Here is a 23,534-nt window from a genome sequence, read left to right as displayed (position 1 = left end):
AGGTGCATTTTGGGGCTCCCCAGGTGCATTTCAGGGCTCCCCAGGTACAATTTGGGGCTCCCCAGGTACAATTTTGGGGTTCCCCAGGTACATTTTGGGGTCCCAGTTCCATTTTTGGGGCTCCCCAGGTACAATTTGGGGTTCCCCAGGTGCATTTCGGGGCTCTCCAGGTGCATTTTGGGGCTCCCCAGGTACAATTTGGGGCTCCCCAGGTACATTTTGGGCTCCCAGTTCATTTTGGGGCTCCCCAGGTGCATTTCAGGGCTCCCCAGGTACAATTTGGGGTTCCCCAGGTGCATTTCGGGGCTCTCCAGGTGCATTTTGGGGCTCCCCAGGTGCATTTCAGGGCTCCCCAGGTACAATTTGGGGCTCCCCAGGTGCATTTCGGGGAGGGGTCTCTCACCTGCGCGCTGCTGCCGCCTCCTGAGCCTCTCCTGGACCCTCCCCTGGAACGCGGCGGCCTCGGCCTCGGAGGCGAAGTTCAGCCCCGCCCACCCCTCCTGAGCCAATCAGGAGCGGCCGTGAGCAGCGGGGTCACGCCCACTCGCACAAGCCACACCCACTTCACATTACATATTAAGTAGCCCCACCCAACAAATGGCCACACCCCTTTCCCCTTATATGGTCATGCTCAAATTGACCGCAAGGCCACACCCATTTATGACCACGCCCACTCCCCTTATATGGCCATGCTCAGTTGAGCCTATCAAAGGCCACACCCACTAAAAGCCACGCCCAACCTCCCTTATATGGTCACAGACAAATTATCTAAGACCACGCCCCAATTTCCCTTATATGGTTATGCCCAATTGAGACTGTCGCACAAAGGCCACGCCCACTGATGGCCACACCCACTTTCCCTTAGATGGTCATGCACAATAACAAGACCACGCCCAGTCGTGACCACACCCATTTTTTTCCTTGTATGGTAATGTCTCACCACACCCACTGGACACGCCCACTCAAGACCACACCCATATGAATTTGTCACGCCCACCCTCCCCCACCCATTTAAGCCCCTCCCCTTTTACCACACCCAAAATTGCTCCGCCCACCACAATTTCCATAGCCCCGCCCACCGGTCCCACCCTCCCCGGCCCCGCCCACTCACGTGACTGACAAAGGTGTGGAAGAAGGGGGTGGGGCTCTTGTAGCCCATCCCCCCCTGCAGCTCCTGCTCCCACCAGAGCAGCCCGGCCTGGGGGGATGGGGCAGAGACACCCCGGAAATCACCCAAAAATTACCCCAAAATCACCCAAAAAATCACCCAAAAATCACCCCAAAATCACCCAAAAATCACCCAAAAATCACCCAAAAATCACCCCGGAAATCACCCAAAAATCACCCAAAAATCACTCCCGGTTGTTTTTGGCTCCCCCGGTGTTTTCGGGGTCCCCCCCGTGTTTTTGGCTCCCCCGGTGTTTTCGGGGTCCCCCGGTGTTTTCGGGGTCCCCCCCGGTGTTTTCGGGGTCCCCCGGTGTTTTTAGGGTCCCCCCCAGTGTTTTTGGGGTCCCCCCGGTGTTTTCGGGCTCCCCCGGTTGTTTTCGGGGTCCCCCCCGGTGTTTTCGGGCTCCCCCGGTTGTTTTTGGGGTCCCCCGGTGTTTTCGGGGTCCCCCCCGGTTGTTTTTGGCTCCCCCGGTGTTTTTAGGGTCCCCCCCGGTGTTTTCGGGGTCCCCCGGTGTTTTTGGGCTCCCCCGGTGTTTTTTGGCTCCCCCGGTGTTTTCGGGCTCCCCCGGTTGTTTTTGGCTCCCCCGGTGTTTTCGGGGTCCCCCCCGGTGTTTTTGGCTCCCCCGGGTGTTTTCGGGGTCCCCCGGTGTTTTCGGGGTCCCCCCCGGTGTTTTTAGGGTCCCCCCCGGTGTTTTTGGGCTCCCCTGGTTGTTTTTTGGCTCCCCCGGTGTTTTCGGGCTCCCCCGGTGTTTTCGGGGTGCCCCGGTTGTTTTTGGGCTCCCCCGGTTGTTTTTGGGCTCCCCCGGTTGTTTTTTGGCTCCCCCGGTGTTTTCGGGGTCCCCCGGTGTTTTTAGGGTCCCCCCCGGTGTTTTTGGGGTCCCCCCGGTGTTTTTGGGCTCCCCCGGTTGTTTTTGGGCTCCCCCGGTTGTTTTTGGGCTCCCCCGGTTGTTTTCGGGCTCCCCCGGTGTTTTCGGGGTGCCCCGGTTGTTTTTGGGCTCCCCCGGTTGTTTTCGGGCTCCCCCGGTTGTTTTTTGGCTCCCCCGGTGTTTTCGGGGTCCCCCGGTGTTTTCGGGCTCCCCCGGTTGTTTTTGGGGTCCCCCGGTGTTTTCGGGGTGCCCCGGACTCACGGGCAGGCGGAAGATTCGGATGAAATACGAGCGCCGGGGGCTGTCCCGGACCAGGCAGGCGACGCCGCAGCCCCGGAGGCTCCAGGACCCCCCCGGGACCCCCCCGGAATTTTTGGGGACCCCCCCGGGCTCGGCCACCAGCAGCTGCACCACGGCCGTCCCCAGGCTCTGCGGGGACCCCAAAACTCAGCGGCCTTTGGCCTGGGGATCCCAAAATTCAGCCCAGAAACCCCAAAATTCAGCCCAAGGACACAAAAAAATCCTTCCCGGTTCCCTCCCAGTTCCCTCCCAGTGACCCCCAATCCCCTCCCAGTCCCCCCCAGTGGCCCCCAATCGCTTCCCAGTCCTCCCCAGTCCCTCCCAGTTCATCCCAGTCCCTCCCAGTCCGTCCCAGTGTCCCCCAGTCCCTCTCCCAGTCCCTCCCAGTCCATCCCAGTCCCTCTCCCAGTCCCTTCCCAGTCCCTCCCAGTCCATCCCAATCCCTCTCCCAGTCTGTCCCATTCCCTCCCAGTCCCCCCCAGTCCATCCCAGTCCACCCCAGTCCCTCCCAGTCCGTCCCAGTGTCCCCCAGTCCCTCTCCCAGTCCCTCCCAGTCCATCCCAGTCCATCCCAGTCCCTCTCCCAATCCCTTCCCAGTCCCCCCTAGTCCCTCCCAGTCCGTCCCAGTCCCTCTCCCAGTCCCTTCCCAGTCCATCCCAGTCCCCCCCAGTCCCCCCCAGTCCCTCCCAGTCCATCCCAGTCCCTCCCAGTCCCTCTCCCAGTCCCCCCCAGTCCCCCCCAGTCCCTCCCAGTCCGTCCCAGTCCCTCTCCCAGTCCCCCCCAGTCCCTCCCAGTCCCTCCCAGTCCGTCCCAGTCCCTCTCCCAGTCCCTCCCAGTCCCCCCCAGTCCCTCCCAGTCCCTCCCAGTCCGTCCCAGTCCCTCTCCCAGTCCCCCCCAGTCCCTCCCAGTCCCTCCCAGTCCCCCCCAGTCCCTCCCAGTCCGTCCCAGTCCCTCTCCCAGTCCCCCCCAGTCCCCCCCAGTCCATCCCAGTCCATCCCAGTCCATCCCAGTAGCTCACCACACATTTCCTGCCCAGCAGTTCGAACACTCGCGCGTTTTCCTCCTCCCCGAGCAGCTCCGAGGGGACGTTGTCCCCCCCCTGCCGCCCCCCCCGGCTCATCCCAAAATCCTGGGGCACCCCAAAAATCCACCCGGGAAATCCCAAAATTCCACCCAGGAGACCCCAAAAATGCACCCGGGATAACCCAAAAATCACTGGGACACCCCAAAAATCCACCCGGGACAGCTCAAAAAAATCCTGGGAAACCCCAAAAATCCACTCAGGACACCCCAAAAATCCACCCAAGAGATCCCAAAAATCACCGGGACACCCCAAAAATCCACCCGGGATAACCCAAAATTCACCAGGATAACCCAAAAACCACCTGGGAAATCCCAAAATTCCACCCAGGAGACCCCAAAAATCCACCTGGGATAACCCAAAAATCACCCGGACACCCCAAAATTCCACCCAGGAGATCCCAAAAATCACCCAGAACACCCCAAAAATCCACCCAGGATAACCCGAAAATCACCGGGATAACCCCACAAAATCCTGGGACACCCCAAAAATCCACCCAGGATAACCCAAAAATCCACCCAGGAGATCCCAAAAATCCACTCAGGAGATCCCAAAATCACTCAGGACACCCCAAAAATCCACCCGGGATAACCCAAAAAAATCCTGGGACAACCCAAAAGATCCCAGGAAACCTCGAAAGTCCTGGGAAACCCCAAAAAATACCGGGACACCCCAAAAAAAAAAATCTTGGGAAACCTCGAAAGTTCTGGGATAGCCTAAAAATCACCGGGATACCCCAAAAAAATTGTGGGAAACCTCAACCCTCCCCCTCCCCCCCCAAAATTGGACACCCCAAAATTCCCCGAACGCCCCAAACCCAAAAGCTCGGGGTCCCCCCGGGGCCTCTTCCGGCCGGAAGCACCCAAAGGTGGAGGGGACGTCACCTCCGGACTGGGAGGGGAACTGGGGGAACTGGGAGGGACTGGGGGGGACTGGGGACCTTGAAAGGGGAACTGGGAGGAACTGGGAGGGGAACTGGGAGGGACTGGGGGGGGAACTGGGGGGACTGGGGGGGGAACTGGGGGGACTGGGAGGGACTGGGGGGACTGGGAGGGACTGGGGATCTTCAACAGGGAACTGGGAGGGACTGGGGGGGGGGAACTGGGGGAACTGGGAGGGACTGGGGGGACTGGGAGGGACTGGGGATCTTCAACAGGGAACTGGGAGGGACTGGGGGGGGGAACTGGGGGGACTGGGAGGGGACTGGGAGGGACTGGGAGGGACTGGGAGTGACTGGGGAGGACTGGGAGGGAGAATTAGGGGGGGACTGGGAGGAGCTTGGAGGGGAACTGGGAGGGGACTGGGGAGACTGGGGGGAACTGGGAGGGAACTGGGAGGGACTGGGGGGGACTGGGGGGGGGGACTGGGAGGGACTGGGGGGAACTGGGGGGACTGGGAGGGACTGGAGACCTTGAACAGGGAACTGGGAGGGACTGGGGGGGAGCCGGGGGGACTGGGAGGGGACTGGGAGGGACTGGGAGGGACTTGGAGGGGAACTGGGAGGGACTGGGGGGACTGGGAGGGACTGGGGACCTTGAACAGGGAACTGGGAGGGAACTGGGGGGGAACTGGGAGGGACTGGAGGGACTGGGAGGGAGAATTGGGAGCGACTGGGAGGAAGTGGGATGGGAACTGGGGGGGACTGGGGGGGAGAACTGGGAGCACTGGGATGGGAACTGGGGAGACTGGGAGGGTCTGGAGGGACGGACTGGGAGCACCCTCAGCCAGCGATGGGAGCAAACTGGGAACACTGGGAAAATCCCAGTCCTGGCCCCGCCCCCTGACCACACCCTCCCAGATCATACTGGGAAGGGTAAATCCCTTCCCAGTCCATACTGGGATCTCCCACATCCTTTCCCAGTCCCATCCCAGTCCATACTGGGAGCCCCCAGTCCCCTCCCAGTCCATACTGGGAGCCCCCAGTCCCCTCCCAGTCCATACTGGGAGCCCCCAGTCCCTTCCCAGTAAATACTGGGAGCCCCCAGTCCCCTCCCAGTCCATACTGGGATCTCCCAAACCCTTTCCCAGTCCATACTGGGAGCCCCCAGTCCCCTCCCAGTCCCTCCCAGTCCATACTGGGAGCACACCAGTATCAGCCATCCTTTATTGGTGGTTCCGGCCCCTCTGGGACCCCCCCGGGACCCCCCCCGGGTGAGGGGGGGAGGGGCAATAAATAAAGGGGGGGGGAGGGGAGAAGGCACCCAGGGCAGGGGGCAGGAACTGGTTTATACTGGTCCATACTGGGAGAAGGCCTATTGGGCATCAACACAGCAGTGGGGGCACCCTACCGGTCCATACTGGTCTGTACTGGTCCATACTGGGAGGACACAAGGCCACATGGGTGAAGAAATCCTGGGCGAGCTCTGGACTGGTTTGTACTGGTCCATACTGGGAGGGTGCAAGGCCACGCCGGTGAAGAGCTCCCAGTGTGGCTGCCGGACTGTTCCATACTGGTCCATACTGGTGTGTGCTGGGATGGCTGAAGGCCAGGGCAAGGCACTGGTCCATACTGGTCCATACTGGTCCGGCACAAGGCGACGCATGTGGGGCTCCCAGTTGGGCTCCCAGCTCCATACTGGTTCATACTGGTTTGTACCGGTCAGGCCCAACGCAACGCAGATCCACGGAGCTCCCAGTCGTTCATACTGGTTTGTACTGGTTCATACCGGTCATGCCCAAGGCAACGCATATCCAGGGAGTTCCCAGCAGTTCGTACTGGTTTGTACTGGTTCATACTGGTTTATGTTGGGATGTCCCACGGAGATGCAGAACCCAGCAGGGAGGCACTGGGCTGTACTGGTTTGTACTGGGAGGGGTCTCTGCTGCCATGGGGGGGGGGGGGGGGTGGTCCCTGCTGACCTCGGGGTGGATTTGGGGTCCCCAGAGTGGATTTGGGGTCACCTTGGTGGATTTGGGGTCACCTTGGTGGATTTGGGGTCACCTTGGTGGCCCTTGGGGTCCCTCTGGTGGCCTTGGGAGGGGGAGCGACATTTTATGGGGTCCCCATGGTGACCCCAAAACCTCCTGGAGATGTTTCATGGGGTCCCCCCATTGTCCTACAGACCCCAAAGTGACCAAAGAGCCCCCATGGTGACCCCAGAACCTCCTGGAGATGTTTCATGGGGTCCCCCCATTGTCCTACAGACCCCAAAGTGACCAAAGGGCCCCCATGGTGACCCCAAAACCTCCTGGAGATGTTTCATGGGGTCCCCCCATTGTCCTACACACCCCAAAGTGACCAAAGGGCCCCCATGGTGACCCCAGAACCTCCTGGAGATGTTTCATGGGGTCCCCCCATTGTCCTACAGACCCCAAAGTGACCAAAGGGCCCCCATGGTGACCCCAAAACCTCCTGGAGATGTTTCATGGGGTCCCCCCATTGTCCTACACACCCCAAAGTGACCAAAGGGCCCCCATGGTGACCCCAAAACCTCCTGGAGATGTTTCATGGGGTCCCCCCATTGTCCTACAGACCCCAAAGTGACCAAAGAGCCCCCATGGTGACCCCAAAACCTCCTGGAGATGTTTCATGGGGTCCCCCCATTGTCCTACAGACCCCAAAGTGACCAAAGAGCCCCCATGGTGACCCCAGAACCTCCTGGAGATGTTTCATGGGGTCCCCCCATTGTCCTACAGACCCCAAAGTGACCAAAGAGCCCCCATGGTGACCCCAGAACCTCCTGGAGATGTTTCATGGGGTCCCCCCATTGTCCTACAGACCCACAACAACCTCACACCGCCCCACCCTCTCTCCCCACCGCCGTTACCCCGAAGCGGGTCCCATCTGGGGTGCCCCCCACCCCTCCAGGTACCTCGCGAAGAGCCCCTTGGCGCGGCGCAGGACCCGGCCCAGGTGGTGCCGGCGCACCAGGCGGTCGAAGTGCATGGCCACCTCGTTGTAGTCGCCGGCCCGCGCCATGACGGCGTCGCGCTGCTCCAGCAGCATGGCCAGGCACACGAACAGCAGGAACGGGTTGCCCTGGCCGAGCTCTTCCGGAGGCGGCAACGGCGCGCCGTCGTCTTCTACCGTCACCTCCTCGTCCGAGGAGGAGCCCGAGGAGCACGAGGAGCACGACGAGGAAGAGGAGGTGGAAGGGTCTTCCCAAGCCCAACGGCCGCCCCAAGGGTCGTCGGGGGCGCTTGGGTTGGTGTAGGCGTGGTGGTCGCGACTCGGGTCGCGGTGGCCACGCTTAAGGTCACGGTAGCCGCATCCGGGGTCACGTTCTTGCTCGAGGTCGCGGTGGTCACGTCTGGGGTCACGGTGGTCATCCCTGGGGTCATTGTGGCCTTCTCCAAGGTCATCGTGGACCTCTCCGGGGTCATCTCGTGCTTCTCTTGGGTCATCGAGTCCCTCTTTGGGGTCGTCTCCTTCTTTGGGGTCATCTCGTCCTTTTTCGGGGTCATCTTTTCCTTCTCTCGGCTCACGTCCCTCTCTGGGGTCATCCTGTCCTTTTTTGGGGTCACCTCGTCCCTCTTTGGGGTCCCCCCCGTGCCCCCAGCAGAGGCTCTGGGGTCTCTGGTCCATCTCCAGGGCGTCGGTGCCTTCCTCCACCTTCCTGGGGCCACCTGACCCCGAGTCCTTGGAGCCCTCGGGGACTTCTCCAGCATCCCTGGGGGGTCTCCCCCAAACCTTCCTGGAGCTCTCGGGACCTTCGGGGACATCCCTGGAACTCTCAGAACCTTCCTGAATGTTCTTAAAGCTCTTGGGACCCTCCTGGATGTCCTTGGGACTCTTGGTGACAACTCTGGAGTTCTTGGGACCTTCTAGAACATCACTGGAGCTCTTGGGACCGTTGGGGACATCTGCAGAGCTTTTGGGACACCCCTGAATGTCGTTGAGGCTCTTGGGGACATCTCCGGAGCTTTTGGGATCCTCCTGGACGTCCTTGGGATTCCTGGGGACATCTCCGGAGCTTTTGGGATCCTCCTGGACGTCCTTGGGATTCTTGGGGACATCTCCGGAGCTTTTGGGATCCTCCTGGACGTCCTTGGGATTCTTGGGGACATCTCCGGAGCTTTTGGGATCCTCCTGGACATCCTTGGGATTCCTGGGGACATCTCCGGAGCTTTTGGGATCCTCCTGGACGTCCTTGGGATTCTTGGGGACATCTCCGGAGCTTTTGGGATCCTCCTGGACGTCCTTGGGATTCCTGGGGACATCTCCAGAGCTTCTGGAACCTTCAGCTCCGTCACTGGAAGCCTTGAGATGCCCTGGGCTACCACCGGAGCTCTCAGGACCACCTGGGATATCACCGGAAGCTTTGAGGCCACCGCCAGAACCTTCAGCACCATCTTCCTCCTCCTCCTCCTTCCTCCTCCTCCTCCTCCTCCTCGGCGGTTTCGGCCTCAACCCCCGCCGTTCCCTCAGCCCCCTCCCCGCCCTACGAGCGCCCAGGGGCGCCCCGAGCAGCGGGACCCCTTCGGGGGGCGGGGGCGGCGCAGGCGGTAACGAACTCCAGGTGATCTCCAACACCTTGAGAGCGTCCTCGAAGGCGAACTCGCGCTTGAGCTCCAACAACAACCACCGGTAACAAAACAACAAATCGTGAGCGCCCCGAGCCGCCAGGAACGCCCAAAACGCCGGATCGGCGCGGCGGAGGAGACGCCGCAGGTGAGCGAAGGCCCGAGCTAGCCCGCGGCCACCTGGGCGGAATCGAGGGGCGAGGCGACGCATCAAAGAGCAGAAACAGAGAAAAGCTTGAGCTTCGTCGTCCAACACGGCCAAGAGAGGAGCGGCCACGTCCGACATGCCCTGGCAGTAGGACAAACGAGGGTGGCCCAAGGCGAAGGTGGTCAGGAGGGACTGGAGAGCGGCCAGGTGAGGGTGACCTTCCTCGGGGCCGCCGAAATACGGGTGGGCGCGGTCGGTGCGAACCACGTCTTTGCGGACGGACGCGGCCACCTGGGCCAGCTCGGCCGGCGCGGCGCGGGCGGCCAGAGCCACCTTGAGGGAGGAGTACTCGGCCGCTTTGAGGCGCAGGTGGGAAAGGCGCTCCTGGCCCGTGAGGCCGGCGGGGAAAACGTTGAGGAGGTAACGCCAGACTACCTGTGTGGGGGGTGGGGAGAGGTGAGAGCAGGGATACACCTGGGGGGGGGGGTGGGGAGAGATGAGAGCAGGGATACACCTGTGTGTGGGGGTGGGGACAGGTGAGAGCAGGGATACACCTGGGGGGGGGGGGGGTGGGGACAGGTAAGAGCAGGGATACACCTGTGTGGGGAGTGGGGAGAGGTGAGAGCAGGGATACACCTGTGTGGGGAGAGGTGAGAGTAGGGATACACCTGTGTGTGGGGGGTGGGGACAGGTGAGAGCAGGGATACACCTGTGTGAGGGGATGAGGACAAGTGAGAACAGGGACAGGGCCAGAACACCTGTATGGGGTTAAATGGGGCCAGGTGAGAGCAGGAATACACCCAGCAGGTAACACCAGAACACCTGCATGGGGTTAAGTGGGAATCAGAGAAGGTCAGAGATGACCTCAGGTAGAAACCAGAATGCTCAGGTGCTGGTCAGGATGGATCGGAGCATCCCCAGGTGTGGCTGAGCTGGCATCAGGAACCCCCAACTGTAACTCAGGCTAGACCAGAACCCCCCAAAGGTGTCTCAGGTGTGGATCGGAACCCTCCAGGTGTGCCCCAGGTGTGACCACAACCCCGCAGGCGTGTCCCAGGCACATCCCAGGTGCGTCCCAAGGAGCTCCCGCGCTCTCACCTTGCGCAGGCCGGGCTCGACTCCACCATGGAACACGTGCAGCCGCAGGTCCTGGGGCCGCAGCAGGCGCCCACCTGGGCCCAGGTACGTCCTCAGGTCAGCGTCGCTCAGGGGAGCGCAGGGTGGGGGAGGGGGAGGGGGTGGGGACACCGCCGGGGTCCCTTCAGGCCACGCCAGAGCCGCCTGCGCCCGCGCCAGCGTCCGGCCCACCTGCGGGAACGGCGCTGGCGTCACTGGGATGCCCAAGAGAGCCCCCTGTGAGAGCTCACACCCGTGCCAGGTGTGCTCACCTGTGCCAGCAGGGCCTGGGTGAAGGGCAGGGCGGCCGCCAGCAGCGAGCGGCGCTCGGGGACCGGCTCGGCCGCCGCCACCTCCCGTGGGCTGATGATGTCCCAGTCCTCCAGCAGCGGGCCTGGGGACAGCACACCTGAGCCACGGGCACCTCACACACCTGAGCCACGGGTACCTGAGACTCCTCTGACCCCCCACCTCACACACCTGAGCCTCCCACAGGCACCCAGCAGCTCCTGACACCCACTCAAAACCCAGGTATGTCCCGCTGAGGGGTGTCCTGAGTGCGTCTCAGGTGTGTCTGTGACTACCCCAGGTATGTCCCAAGTGCGTTCTCCCTCCCTAGGTGTACTCCAGGCGTGTCCCCACCATGCAGGCGCGTTCCATGTGTACTCCAGGTGCGTCCCAGGACATTTCTCCCACCTAAACGTATCCCACGCGTGTCTGTGAACATCCCAGGTATGTCCCAGGCGTGTCTGCACCCACCCAAATGTATCCCAGGTGTGTCCCAGGTGCGTCACTCACTGTCAGGGGGGTTCCTGACATCCAGGCGCAGCCTCAAGGTGGGCCGGGCGCAGGTGAAGGCGTTGGCCAGGTCACCATCGCTCAGCAGAGGCACAAAGGTGTCCTGGCCCTGCCCGTCCCGCGCCGCAAAGCTCAGGACGAAGCTTTTCTTCCTGAGGGGAGACAGGCGAACTCACCTGGATGTTCATGGCTGGGGGGTCCCAGGTGTGCCTCGAGGGGAAACCCGGGGGGTTTTGCTCACCCCTGCAGGTCAAAGGCCCGGGCCAGGATGTGCTGCAGCACGTCCAGCGACGTGATCTGCGGGTCCACGGCGAACGAACGGAACTCGGGCGGCTGCTGGCCCTCGTTCTTCTGCGGGAGGAGCGTTAGGAGATCCCGGAGGATCCCGGAGCCCCCGGCCCCTCACGGCGATCCAACATGGCGGCGCAGCGCCCTCACCACCCAGCGCCTCCCGCGCCGCTGATTGGCTGCTTGACCCCACGTGACGCGAGAGGCGGGAAAATTTCCTGCCTGGCGTCGACGCCACGGAAACGCTCCCCCGAGCTGATTGGCTGCCTGAGTCCACGTGACTCCCCGCAAATAACCCCGCCCTCAATGCTAATGAGGTAACCACACCCTTCCAGGCTCCACCCCTTACCTTGACGCGCACGCGCACAACCTCGCACTCCTCCTCCAGCGCGGCACCGCCCCCGAAGCCGGCCCCGCCCCCCGGCGAGGCCCCACCCCCCGTCGCCGCCGCCATGTTGGGGCGGGGTCTCAGCGGGGGTGGGGGGAGGGGGTTTGGGGGGGTTTCGCCGCCGCCGCCCCCCCCCCAAACCGGGGAAGCGGGAGCCTGCTGTTACGTCACCGTGCTGACGTCACGCCGCGCCCCCCCGGCTGGACGGTGCGCGGTTGTGGCGGGGCGGGGGGGGATGGGATCCGGAGCCGCGCCGAACCCGTGTCCGTCCTGCGGCCGCGGCCGCGGCAACAACATCCGGGGCAGCGCGCGGAAGTGACGTCACGGGGCGGGTTCTTCTGATGACGTCACCGCCTCAGCTTACCCCCTCCCAGCGCAGCGAAATGACGTCACAGGCAGCGATTCACATCGGGTTTATTAGAGGGGAAGGGGGGGGGGGGGCGCATGCGGGACCCCCTTAAACGGGCAACGCCGGAGCGGGGACCACTTCCTTCTTAAAGGGGCAACCCCGCGGCGGGGACCGCCTCCCCCAGTCTTAAAGGGGCGATGCCCTCCGGGGGCCGCCCTTAAAGCGGCAACGCCACGTTAAGGAACCATCCTGCCTTAAAGGGGCAACGCCAGTGAGGCCCACCGCGTCCTTAAAGGGGCAACGCCTCTCCTGCAGCAGCGCCCCGTCCGGGGGGCGGAGCTTGCGGGGGGAGGGGCAGGGGAGAAGCCCCGCCCCTCAGGGGGGTCCCGGGGGGGGCGCTTGTTCCTTCCTGAGGTGCGCCAGCTCCTGGGACAGCGACTCCAGGTCCTGGAAAGGAGGGAACGGAAGGGGGGTGGGGGCAAAGACCACGCCCACTGGGCGAGGCCACGCCCTACTGACTGGCCACACCCACCGGTGAAAGCCCCGCCTCCACTTTAACCCTTTAATTCACTCAGGGATGTCGCAGCTCATGCCACAACCCCAAAGTTAAACCATGCCCCTTTAAGGCCACGCCCATCTCGAAACACACCCATTTAGGCCACACCCCCTCACCTGTGCCAGGTGCAGGTTCTTGGTCAGCTGCTCCTCCAGGAGGTTCTGCAGTTTCTTGTTCATCTCCCGCAGCCCCTCCTCACCTGGCCCCGCCCCCGCCCCGCGCCGGGGTGGCCCCGAGGGCCCCACGGCCTCTGGGGACAGGTGAAGGCACAGGTGAGACTGGGACAGGTGAGACTGGGACAGGTGAGACCGGTACAGGTGACACAAAGACAGGTGAGGGGATACAGGTGACACCGATACAGGTGACACCAGGGCAGGTGACACAAGGACAGGTGAGGGGATACAGGTGACACAGGTGACACCAATACAGGTGACACCGGGACAGGTGACACAAGGATGGGTGAGGGGATACAGGTGACACCGATACAGGTGACACCGGGACAGGTGAGGCGAGACAGGTGACACTAATACAGGTGACACCGATATAGGTGACACCAGTACAGGTGACACCGGTACAGGTGACACCGGGACAGGTGAGGGGATACAGGTGACACCGGTACAGGTGACACCGATACAGGTGACACCGGGACAGGTGACACCGATACAGGTGACACCGGGACAGGTGAGGGGATACAGGTGACACCGATACAGGTGACACCGATACAGGTGACACCGTGACAGGTGAGGGGATACAGGTGACACCAGTACAGGTGACACCGATACAGGTGACACCGATACAGGTGACACCGGGACAGGTGAGGCGAGACAGGTGACACTAATACAGGTGACACCGATATAGGTGACACCAGTACAGGTGACAGTGGTACAGGTGACACTGGGACAGGTGAGGGGATACAGGTGACACCGATACAGGTGACACCGATACAGGTGACACCGTGACAGGTGACACCGATACAGGTGACACCAGTACAGGTGACACCGATACAGGTGACACCGGGACAGGTGAGGGGCTACAGATGACACCGATACAGGTGACACCGATACAGGTGACACCGATACAGGTGACACCGATACAGGTGATACCCCCCCCCCAGGTGAAGCCCACACGGGCGTGCCCCCTCACCTGTGCGGCTGTCCCGCACGAAGCTCTGGATGATGGCGCTTTTCCTGCACAGATCCTCGGCCATGGACGCGCTCGACACCTCCAGGTGCCTCACCTGAGCAGGAAACCCCGGGGTGAACGACACCCGCCGTCCTCCCGGGACGCCCTCCCAGTCCCTCCCAGTGCTCCCAGTACCTTCTCCTCCAGCAGCCAGCGCTCCTGCTGGCTCTGGGCCAGGCGCTGGAACAGCTCGGCCACCTCCGCCGGGGAGAGGCCGCCCCCACCTGGGACCCCCCCGGCGCTGCCGCCCCCGGGGCTGCCCGAGCCCGACTGCGACAGGAGGGGATGGGCGGGGTCAGTCTCAGGCCACGCCCATCAAAAAAAGCGCCACGCCCTCAAAGCCAGGTTTGGTCGTAAAAGGGAAAAGGCCACGCCCACATCAGGCCACACCCCCATCACCTTATAGAAACCACACCCGTATTTAAGCCACGCCCCGAATGTATGTTAATTAGGTCACACACTCTTAAGCCACGCCCACGTCGGGTTACGCCCATTCAAACCACACCCCCAAACAAGCCACACCCCGACCGTTCCGCAATTGTGCCACACCCATCTAAGCCACACCCATAATTAACTCGCACCCATAATTACTTAAATCGGGTCACACCCTCTTAAGCCACACCCACATAAGGTCGCACCCAGTTAAGCCACACCCCAATTGTGTCATTGAACCACACCCATATAAGCCACGCCCATAATAAAACCACACCCTAAAGCAGTTATGCAAATTAGGTCACACCCTCTTAAACCCCACCCATGCCGGGCAACACCCGTTTGAACCACGCCCAAATCACGCCACACCCCAAATTAATTGCACCCTAATTGAGCCACACCCACAAAACCCACACCTGTTTAAGCCACGCCCCAATCGTGCCACACCCAAATTAACTGCGCCCTAATTAAGCCACACCCACACGGCCACACCCTTCAAAGCTACCCCCACACATGGCCACACCCCCTAATTTAAATACCCCAATTAAACCACGCCGTTAATCAAAACCACACAACCGCTTGGCCCCACCCACGCCACCCCACCCCCACAAACCACACCCACTTCCGGATCACGCCCCGTTTCCCAATCCACGCCCACAGAGCCACACCCAACCGCGACCATTTCCGGGCCCCGCCCCCCTTTTTTTCCCCCGAGGCCACGCCCACCTTGGTGCTGCCGGGGGCGGAGCCGTCGCGGCCCAATGAGGACACGGAGCTGCTGTCACCGCCCGGGCCCCGCCCAGGGGAGCCCCCGTCCAATCCCAGCTCCTCCAGCCCTGGGGACCCCAAAATTCCGTCAGGGAATCCCAAAATTCCGTCAGGGAATCCCAAAATTCCGTCAGGGAATCCCAAAATTCCGTCAGGGATCCCAAAATTCCGTCAGGGAATCCCAAAATTCCGTCAGGGAATGCCAAAATTCCGTCAGGGAATCCCAAAATTCCGTCAGGGATCCCAAAATTCCGTCAGGGATCCCAAAATTCCGTCAGGAATTTCCAAAATTCCATCAGGGATCCCAAAATTCTGTCAAGGAATCCCAAAATTCCGTCAGGGACCCCAAAATCTCATCCCAAATTTTAGGGTGACCCTCCCACCATCAATTTCTTTTCCCAGTTTCCCTCCATTTTGAGTGGAATTTTTTGGGGGGATTTTCCCCCATTTCAAGTGGAATTTTCTCCCATTCTGAGTGGAATTTTCCCCCATTTCAAGCGGAATTTCCCCCATTTTCAATGGAATTTTCCCCCATTTTAAGCAGAATTTTCACCCATTTTAAGCAGAATTTTCCCCATTTTTAGCAGAGTTTTCCCCCATTTTAAGCGGAATTTCCCCCCATTTTTAGCAGAATTTCCCCCCATTTTTAGCAGAATTTTCCCCATTTCAATCCCAATCCCCCCCCATTTAAACCCAAATTCCCTCCCCATTCCCCTCAACCTCCCACTGAACCTTTTCCCCGTTTCTCTCCTTTTCAAGGTGACCCTCTCCCCACCCCACACCTGTATTTTGGGATCTATGACCCTCTCCCCGCCCCACACCTGTATTTTGGGATCTATGACCCTCTCCCCGCCCCACACCTGTATTTTGGGATCTATGACCCTCTCCCCACCCCACACCTGTATTTTGGGATCTATGACCCTCTCCCCGCCCCACACCTGTATTTTGGGATCTATGACCCTCTCCCCGCCCCACACCTGTATTTTGGGATCTATGACCCTCTCCCCGCCCCACACCTGTATTTTGGGATCTATGACCCTCTCCCCGCCCCACACCTGTATTTTGGGATCTATGACCCTCTCCCCACCCCACACCTGTATTTTGGGATCTATGACCCTCTCCCCGCCCCACACCTGTATTTTGGGATCTATGACCCTCTCCCCGCCCCACACCTGTATTTTGGGATCTATGACCCTCTCCCCGCCCCACACCTGTATTTTGGGATCTATGACCCTCTCCCCGCCCCACACCTGTATTTTGGGATCTATGACCCTCTCCCCACCCCACACCTGTATTTTGGGATCTATGACCCTCTCCCCACCCCACACCTGTATTTTGGGATCTATTTTTCCCCCCACACCTGAGCGGTTCCTGGCTGGCAGCAGCAGCTCCTGCAGCCGTTCCTGCAGCCGCTCTCCGCGACGCCGCTCCAGCTGCAGCTGCCTCCTCAAATCCTTCAGCTGCAACCAAAATTCGGGCACGGTTTTGGGATTTCCCCCCCCCCCAAAAAAAAAAAAAAAAAAGAAAAAAATAATAATAATAAAAAAAATTCATTTTTATATAAAAGGGGAAAAAAAAAAAAAAAGGGGGGGATGATTGAGAAAAATTGTTTGGGGTTTGTACCCATCCCCCCCCCAAAAATAATAAATAAATAAATGAATGAATGAATAAATAAATGAATAAATAAATAAATGAATAAATAAATGAATGAATGAATAAATAAATGAATGAATAAATAAATTAATGAACAAATAAATAAACGGATAAATAAATAAACGGATAAATAAATAAATGAATAAATAAATAAATGAATAAATGAATGAATAAATAAATAAATGAATAAATAAATAAATGAACCCCCCAAAAATAATAAATAAATAAATAAATAAATAAATAAATAAATGGATAAATAAATGGATAAACAAATAAACGGATAAATAAATAAACGGATAAATAAATGAATAAATAAATGGATAAATAAATAAATGAATAAATAAATAAATGAATAAATAAATAAATGAATAAATCAATCAATCAATCAATAAATAAACAGATAAATAAATAAATGAATAAATAAATAAATGAATAAATAAATAAATAAATAAATAAATGGATAAATAAATAAATGGATAAATAAATAAATGGATAAATAAATAAATGGATAAATAAATAAACGAATAAATAAATAAATGGATAAATAAATCAATCAATCAATAAATAAACGAATAAATAAATAAATGGATAAATCAATAAATCAATCAATAAATAAATGAATAAATAAATAAATGAATAAATGAATCAATAAATAAATAAATGAATAAATCAATAAATGAATAAATCAATAAATCAATAAATAAATAAACAGATAAATAAATAAATGGATAAATAAATAAACGGATGAATAAATAAACGAATAAGTCAATCAATCAATCAATCAATAAATTAATAAATAAATGAATCAATCAATCAATAAATGGATAAATCAATAAATGAATAAATCAATCAATCAATAAATGAATAAATAAATAAACGGATGAATAAATAAATGGATAAATCAATCAATCAATCAATCAATCAATCAATAAATTAATAAATAAATGAATCAATCAATCAATAAATGGATAAATCAATCAATCAATCAATCAATAAATGGATAAATCAATCAATCAATCAATCAATCAATGAATAAATCAATCAATCAATCAATCAATCAATCAATAAATGAATAAATCAATCAATTAATCAATGAATCAATCAATCAATCAATCAATCAATCAATCAATGAATCAATGAATCAATCAATCAATAAATGAATAAATCAATCAATGAATCAATCAATCAATGAATCAATCAATCAATCAATCAATCAATGAATCAATCAATCAATCAATCAATGAATAAATCAATCAATAAATCAATCAATCAATCAATCAATAGCAGCTCACGGCGGCGCTGCCTTTCTTCTCCAGGATGCGCTGCCCGGCCTGAAGGTCCTTCAGTTCCTGGGGGGGTTTTGGGTTTTGGGTTTTTGGGGGGTTTTGGGGGTTTTGGGTTTTTGGGGGGTTTGGGGGAGTTTTGGGGGTTTTGGGTTTTTGGGGGGTTTGGGGGAGTTTTGGGGGTTTCTGGGGGATTTTTGGGGGGTTTTGAGGGATTTTTGGGGGTTTTTGGGGGATTTTTGGGGGGGTTTTGGGGGTTTTTTGGGGGTTTTTGGGGGGTTTTTTGGGTTTTTTTTGAGGGATTCTTGGGGGTTTTTGGGGATTTTTTGAGGGATTTTTGGGGTTTTTTTGGGGGTTTTTTGGGGTTTTTTTGGGAATTTTTTGAGGGATTTTTGGGGGTTTTTTCTGACGGATTTTTAGGGGTTTTTTGGGGGGTTTTTGGGGATTTCGGGGAGTTTTTTGGGGATTTTTGGGGGTTTTTGGGGGGTTTTGGGGGGCTTTTCTGAGGGATTTTTGGAGGTTTTTTGGGGGATTTTTGGGGGATTTTTGGGGTGGTTTTGGGGGTTTTTGGGGGTTTTTGGGGGTTTTGGGGGTTTCTTGGGGATTTTTGGGGGGGTTTTGGGGCTTTTTTGGGGATTTTTGGGGATTTTGGGGGCTTTTTTGGGTTTTTTTTGAGGGATCCTTGGGGGTTTTTTGGGGGTTTTGGGGGATTTTTGGGGGTTTTTTGGGGATTTTTGGGGGTTTTTTTGAGGGATTTTTGGGGGTTTTTTGGGGATTTTTTGGAAGATTTTTTGGTATTTTTTGGGATTTTTTCGGGGATTTTTTTCGGGATTTTTGGGGATTTTTTGAGGGATTTTTGGGGCTATTTTTGGGCTTTTTTTGGGAAGTTTTAGGGGCTGTTCCGGGTTATTTTTGGGGCTATTTTGGTTTTTTTTAGGGGACAATTTTGGGCTGTTTTGCTGTTTTTTTGGGCTTTTTTGTGCTATTCTTTGGCTATTTTTGTGCTATTTTTTGAGCTTTTTTATGCTATTTTGGGGTTGTTTTTGTGCTTTTTTGGAGCTTTTTTTTGTGCTATTTTTTGGCTGTTTTTGTGCTATTTTTTTACTTTTTTTGTGCTGTTTTTTGAGATTTTTTTTCTGCTATTTTGGGGTTGTTTTTGTGTTATTTTTTGGCTGGTTTTGTGCTATTTTTTGAGCTTTTTTAATGCTATTTTGGGGTTGATTTTTTTGCTGTTTTTTGGATTTTTTTTGTGCTATTTTTTGGCTTTTTTTGTGCTATTTTTGGAGCATTTTTTGTGCTACTTTAGGAACCGTCCCGGGGCAGTTCCGAGGTTTTTTTGGGGCCGTTTTGGGGTTATTTTTTGGGTTTTTTTGGGGGGTGGGTCCCACCTGTCTCAAGGCTCGTGCCTCGGCCTCGTGACGCTCCCGCAGCCGCTGCTCCTCCCCCAACGCTGCCTGAGGGGCAAATTGGGGCAGTTTGGGGCAGTTTTGGGACAAATTGGGGCAGTTTGGGGCAGATTGGGGCAGTTTGGGGCAAATTGGGGCAGTTTGGGGCAGTTTGGGGCAGTTTGGGGCAGTTTGGGGCAAATTGGGGCAGTTTGGGGCAAATTGGGGCAGTTTGGGGCAAATTGGGGCAGTTTGGGGCAAATTGGGGCAGTTTGGGGCAAATTGGGGCAAATTGGGGCAGTTTTGGGACTTTTGGGGCAGTTTGGGGCAGTTTTGGGGCAAATTGGGGCAGTTTTGGGGCAGATTGGGACAAATTGGGGCAGTTTGGGGCAGTTTGGGGCAAATTGGGGCAGTTTGGGGCAGTTTGGGGCAAATTGGGGCAAATTGGGGCAGTTTGGGGCAGTTTTGGGACAAATTGGGGCAGTTTGGGGCAGTTTGGGGCAGTTTGGGGCAAATTGGGGCAGTTTGGGGCAAATTGGGGCAAATTGGGGCAGTTTGGGGCAGTTTTGGGACAAATTGGGGCAGTTTGGGGCAGATTGGGGCAGTTTGGGGCAAATTGGGGCAGTTTGGGGCAGATTGGGGCAGTTTGGGGCAAATTGGGGCAGTTTTGGGACAAATTGGGGCAGTTTGGGGCAGATTGGGGCAGTTTGGGGCAGTTTGGGGCAAATTGGGGCAAATTGGGGCAGTTTGGGGCAAATTGGGGCAGTTTGGGGCAAATTGGGGCAGTTTGGGGCAGTTTGGGGCAGTTGGGGGCAAATTGGGGCAAATTGGGGCAGTTTGGGGCAGTTTGGGGCAAATTGGGGCAGTTTTGGGGCAAATTGGGGCAGTTTTGGGGCAGATTGGGACAAATTGGGGCAGTTTGGGGCAGATTGGGGCAGTTTGGGGCAAATTGGGGCAGTTTGGGGCAAATTGGGGCAGTTTGGGGCAGATTGGGGCAGTTTGGGGCAAATTGGGGCAAATTGGGGCAGTTTTGGGACAAATTGGGGCAGTTTGGGGCAGATTGGGGCAGTTTGGGGCAGTTTGGGGCAAATTGGGGCAAATTGGGGCAGTTTGGGGCAAATTGGGGCAGTTTGGGGCAAATTGGGGCAGTTTGGGGCAGTTTGGGGCAAATTGGGGCAAATTGGGGCAGTTTGGGGCAGTTTGGGGCAAATTGGGGCAGTTTTGGGGCAAATTGGGGCAGTTTTGGGGCAGATTGGGACAAATTGGGGCAGTTTGGGGCAGATTGGGGCAGTTTGGGGCAAATTGGGGCAGTTTGGGGCAAATTGGGGCAGTTTGGGGCAAATTGGGGCAGTTTTGGGGCAAATTGGGGCAGTTTGGGGCAAATTGGGGCAGTTTGGGGCAAATTGGGGCAGTTTGGGGCAAATTGGGGCAGTTTTGGGGCAAATTGGGGCAGTTTTGGGGCAGTTTTGGGGCAGTTTTGGGACTTTTGGGGCAGTTTTGGGACATTTGGGGCATTTTGGGATATTTGGGGCAATTTGGGGCAGTTTTGGGACTTTTGGGGCAGTTTTGGGGCAAATTGGGGCAGTTTTGGGGCAGTTTTGGGGCAGTTTGGGGCAAATTGGGGCAGTTTGGGGCACTTTTGGGACATTTGGGACATTTGGGGCAGTTTGGGGCAGTTTTGGGGCAGTTTGGGGCAAATTGGGGCAAATTGGGGCAGTTTTGGGGCAGTTTGGGGCAGTTTTGGGACATTTGGGGCAGTTTGGGGCAGTTTTGGGACGTTTGGGGCAGTTTTGGGACGTTTGGGGCAGTTTTGGGACTTTTGGGGCAGTTTGGGGCAGTTTTGGGGCAAATTGGGGAAAATGTTGGGACAATCTGGGCATAGTTTGGGGAAAATTTGGGATAATTTGGGATAATTTGGGCAAAATTTGAGATTTTTGGGGGAATTTGGGACAATTTGGGCAAAGTTTGGGACAATTTGGGGAAAATTTGGGACAAAACCCGAAACCCCCCGAAAATCTCCTTAAATTCAATCCAAATTCTCCCAAAAACCACCCCAAAATTTACCCAAAATCCCTCAAAATTCACCCTAAATTTACCAAGAATCCTCCCAAAAATCTCCCCAAAATTCCCCAAAATTCCCCTAAATTCTGCAAAAATTTCCCCAAAATTCCCCAGAATTCCCCCAAATCCCCCAAAATTCCCCCGAATTCCCCCAAAATTCTCCAAAATTCCCCAAAATCCCCCCAAATCCCCCAAAATTCCCCAAAATCCCCCCAAATCCCCCAAAATCCCCCAAAATTCCCCTAAATCCCCCCAAATTCCCCAAAATTCCCCCAAAATTCTCCAAAATTCCCCAAAATTCCCCCAAAATTCTCCAAAAGTCCCCAAAAGTCCCCAAAATCCCCCCAAAATTCCCCAAAATCCCCCCCAAAATTCCCTCAAATTCTCCCAAAATTCCCCAGAATTCCCCAAATCCCCCCAAAATTCCCCCAGAATTCCCCAAATTCCCCCAAAATTCCCCCAAATCCCCCCAAAATTCCCCTGACCTGGAGCTGTTCCTGCTCCTTCTCCTGCTCCTCCCGCAGCCGCTCCTGGGGGGGTCCCCCAAAAATGGGGAGGGGTTTTGGGGGTCCCAGGAAGGTTTTTGGGGGTCCCTGGGGGGATTTTGGGGGGTCCCAGGGGGGTTTTGGGGGTCCTTGAGGGGATTTTTGGGGGGGTCCCTGTGGGGATTTTTGGGGTCCTTGAGGGATTTTGGGGGTCCCTGGAGGATTTTGGGGGTCCCTGGGGGATTTTTGGGGGTCCCAGGAAGGTTCTGGGGGTCCTTGGGGGGGTCCTTGAGGGATTTTGGGGGGATTTTTGGGGGGTCCTTGAGGGATTTTGGGGGTCCCAGGAGGATTTTGGGGGTCCCAGGAAGGTTTTGGGGGGTCCCTGGGGGGGTTTTGGGGGGTCCCTGGGGGGATTTTTGGGGGGATCCCTGTGGGGATTTTTGGGGTCCTTGAGGGATTTTGGGGGTCCCTGGAGGATTTTGGGGGTCCCTGGGGGATTTTTGGGGGGGTCCCAGGAAGGTTTTTGGGGGTCCCAGGGGGGTTTCTGGGGGTCCTTGAGTGGATTTTTGGGGGGTCCCTGGAGGATTTTGGGGGTCCCAGGAAGGATTTTGGGGGTCCTTGGGTGTTTTTGGGGGTCTCTGGGGGGATTTTGGGGGTCCCAGGAAGGTTTTTGGGATCCCTGGGGGGATTTTGGGGGGTCCCAGAGGGGATTTTGGGGTCACCTGTGCAGCCTCAGCCTCGTGCAGGCGCTGGCGCAGCTCGTCCCGCTCACCTGAGCACACCTGGGGTGGATTTGGGGGGTTCAGGGCACCCCGAAAATCTTCCTGAGGACCCCCAGAAATCTCCCAAAATCTTCAAGAGTGCCCCCCCCCCCCTTCAAAAAAACCCCCCCAAATCCCCCCCAGGATCCCCCAAATCCCCCCAGGACCCCCCAAATCCCCCCCAAATCCCCCCAGGACCCCCCAAATCCCCCCAGGACCCCCCAGAGCCCCCAGACCTGCAGCTCTCTCTGCAGCCTCTCCCCAAATCCCCCCCAAATCCCCCCAGGACCCCCCAGAGCCCCCAGACCTGCAGCTCTCTCTGCAGCCTCTCCCCAAATCCCCCCCAAATCCCCCCAGGACCCCCCAGAGCCCCCAGACCTGCAGCTCTCTCTGCAGCCTCTCCCCAAATCCCCCCTAAACCCCATCAGGACCCCCCAAATCCCCCCAGGACCCCCCAGAGCCCCCAGACCTGCAGCTCTCTCTGCAGCCTCTCCCTCTGGCTCTCGCTGTCCCGCAGTTCCTGCGCCCGCGCCTCGCTCGCATCCCGCAGAGAGCGCTGGGCCTGCAAACCCCACACGGTCCTGGGGGGCCTATGGGGTCTCTATGGGGCCTATGGGGTCTCTATGGGGTCCTGGGGGGCCCATGGGGTCTCTATGGGGTCCCTATGGGGTCTCTATGGGGTCTCTATGGGGCCTATGGGGTCTCTATGGGGTCTCTATGGGGTCTCTATGGGGTCCTGGGGGGCCTATGGGGTCCCTATGGGGTCTCTATGGGGCCTATGGGGTCTCTGTGGGGCCTATGGGGTCTCTATGGGGTCTCTATGGGGTCCTGGGGGGCCTATGGGGTCTCTATGGGGTCTCTATGGGGTCCTGGGGGGGCCTATGGGGTCCCTATGGGGTCTCTATGGGGCCTATGGGGTCTCTGTGGGGCCTATGGGGTCTCTATGGGGTCTCTATGGGGTCTCTATGGGGTCTCTGGGGTCTCTATGGGGTCCTGGGGGGGCC

The 23,534-nt window shown here is 56.7% G+C and overlaps 3 protein-coding genes across 3 annotated transcripts in view; all 3 read right to left on the bottom strand.

Annotated features, from left to right (window-relative positions):
- WAS (WASP actin nucleation promoting factor) overlaps positions 1–4,315 on the bottom strand; it is a 4,999-nt gene extending 684 nt beyond the window's left edge. The window contains exons 1-4 of the mRNA XM_062512038.1: positions 3,352–4,315; positions 2,295–2,462; positions 1,112–1,198; positions 92–500 (exon numbers count right to left, since the gene is read on the bottom strand). Of these exons, the coding sequence (XP_062368022.1) occupies positions 92–500; positions 1,112–1,198; positions 2,295–2,462; positions 3,352–3,453 (766 nt within the window). The 5' untranslated portion in view covers positions 3,454–4,315. The remainder of the gene's footprint in view (positions 1–91; positions 501–1,111; positions 1,199–2,294; positions 2,463–3,351) is intronic.
- A 1,383-nt stretch (positions 4,316–5,698) lies between these two features.
- Positions 5,699–11,902, bottom strand: TBC1D25 (TBC1 domain family member 25). The gene is made up of 8 exons (XM_062512037.1): positions 11,577–11,902; positions 11,181–11,290; positions 10,940–11,091; positions 10,414–10,535; positions 10,124–10,333; positions 7,182–9,460; positions 5,925–6,069; positions 5,699–5,731 (listed from the first exon to the last, which is right to left on the bottom strand). The coding sequence occupies exons 1-8, from the start codon at positions 11,679–11,681 to the stop codon at positions 5,699–5,701; spliced, it is 3,156 nt and encodes a 1,051-aa protein (XP_062368021.1). The 5' UTR covers positions 11,682–11,902.
- A 116-nt stretch (positions 11,903–12,018) lies between these two features.
- The window catches only part of GRIPAP1 (GRIP1 associated protein 1), a 12,323-nt gene continuing 807 nt past the window's right edge, over positions 12,019–23,534 (bottom strand). Inside the window, exons 3-13 of the mRNA XM_062512036.1 lie at positions 23,000–23,092; positions 22,492–22,551; positions 21,770–21,877; positions 19,227–19,292; positions 17,848–17,904; positions 16,263–16,362; positions 14,861–14,970; positions 13,838–13,972; positions 13,664–13,757; positions 12,637–12,770; positions 12,019–12,411 (exon numbers count right to left, since the gene is read on the bottom strand). Coding sequence (XP_062368020.1) covers positions 12,340–12,411; positions 12,637–12,770; positions 13,664–13,757; positions 13,838–13,972; positions 14,861–14,970; positions 16,263–16,362; positions 17,848–17,904; positions 19,227–19,292; positions 21,770–21,877; positions 22,492–22,551; positions 23,000–23,092 — 1,029 coding nt within the window. The 3' untranslated portion in view covers positions 12,019–12,339. The remainder of the gene's footprint in view (positions 12,412–12,636; positions 12,771–13,663; positions 13,758–13,837; positions 13,973–14,860; positions 14,971–16,262; positions 16,363–17,847; positions 17,905–19,226; positions 19,293–21,769; positions 21,878–22,491; positions 22,552–22,999; positions 23,093–23,534) is intronic.

This window comes from Cinclus cinclus, chromosome 33 (assembly GCF_963662255.1).
Source record: "Cinclus cinclus chromosome 33, bCinCin1.1, whole genome shotgun sequence".
Taxonomy (NCBI): domain Eukaryota; kingdom Metazoa; phylum Chordata; class Aves; order Passeriformes; family Cinclidae; genus Cinclus; species Cinclus cinclus.
The sequence above is the reverse complement of the archived record's forward strand: the minus strand, read 5'-3'. Positions and strand labels throughout refer to the sequence as shown.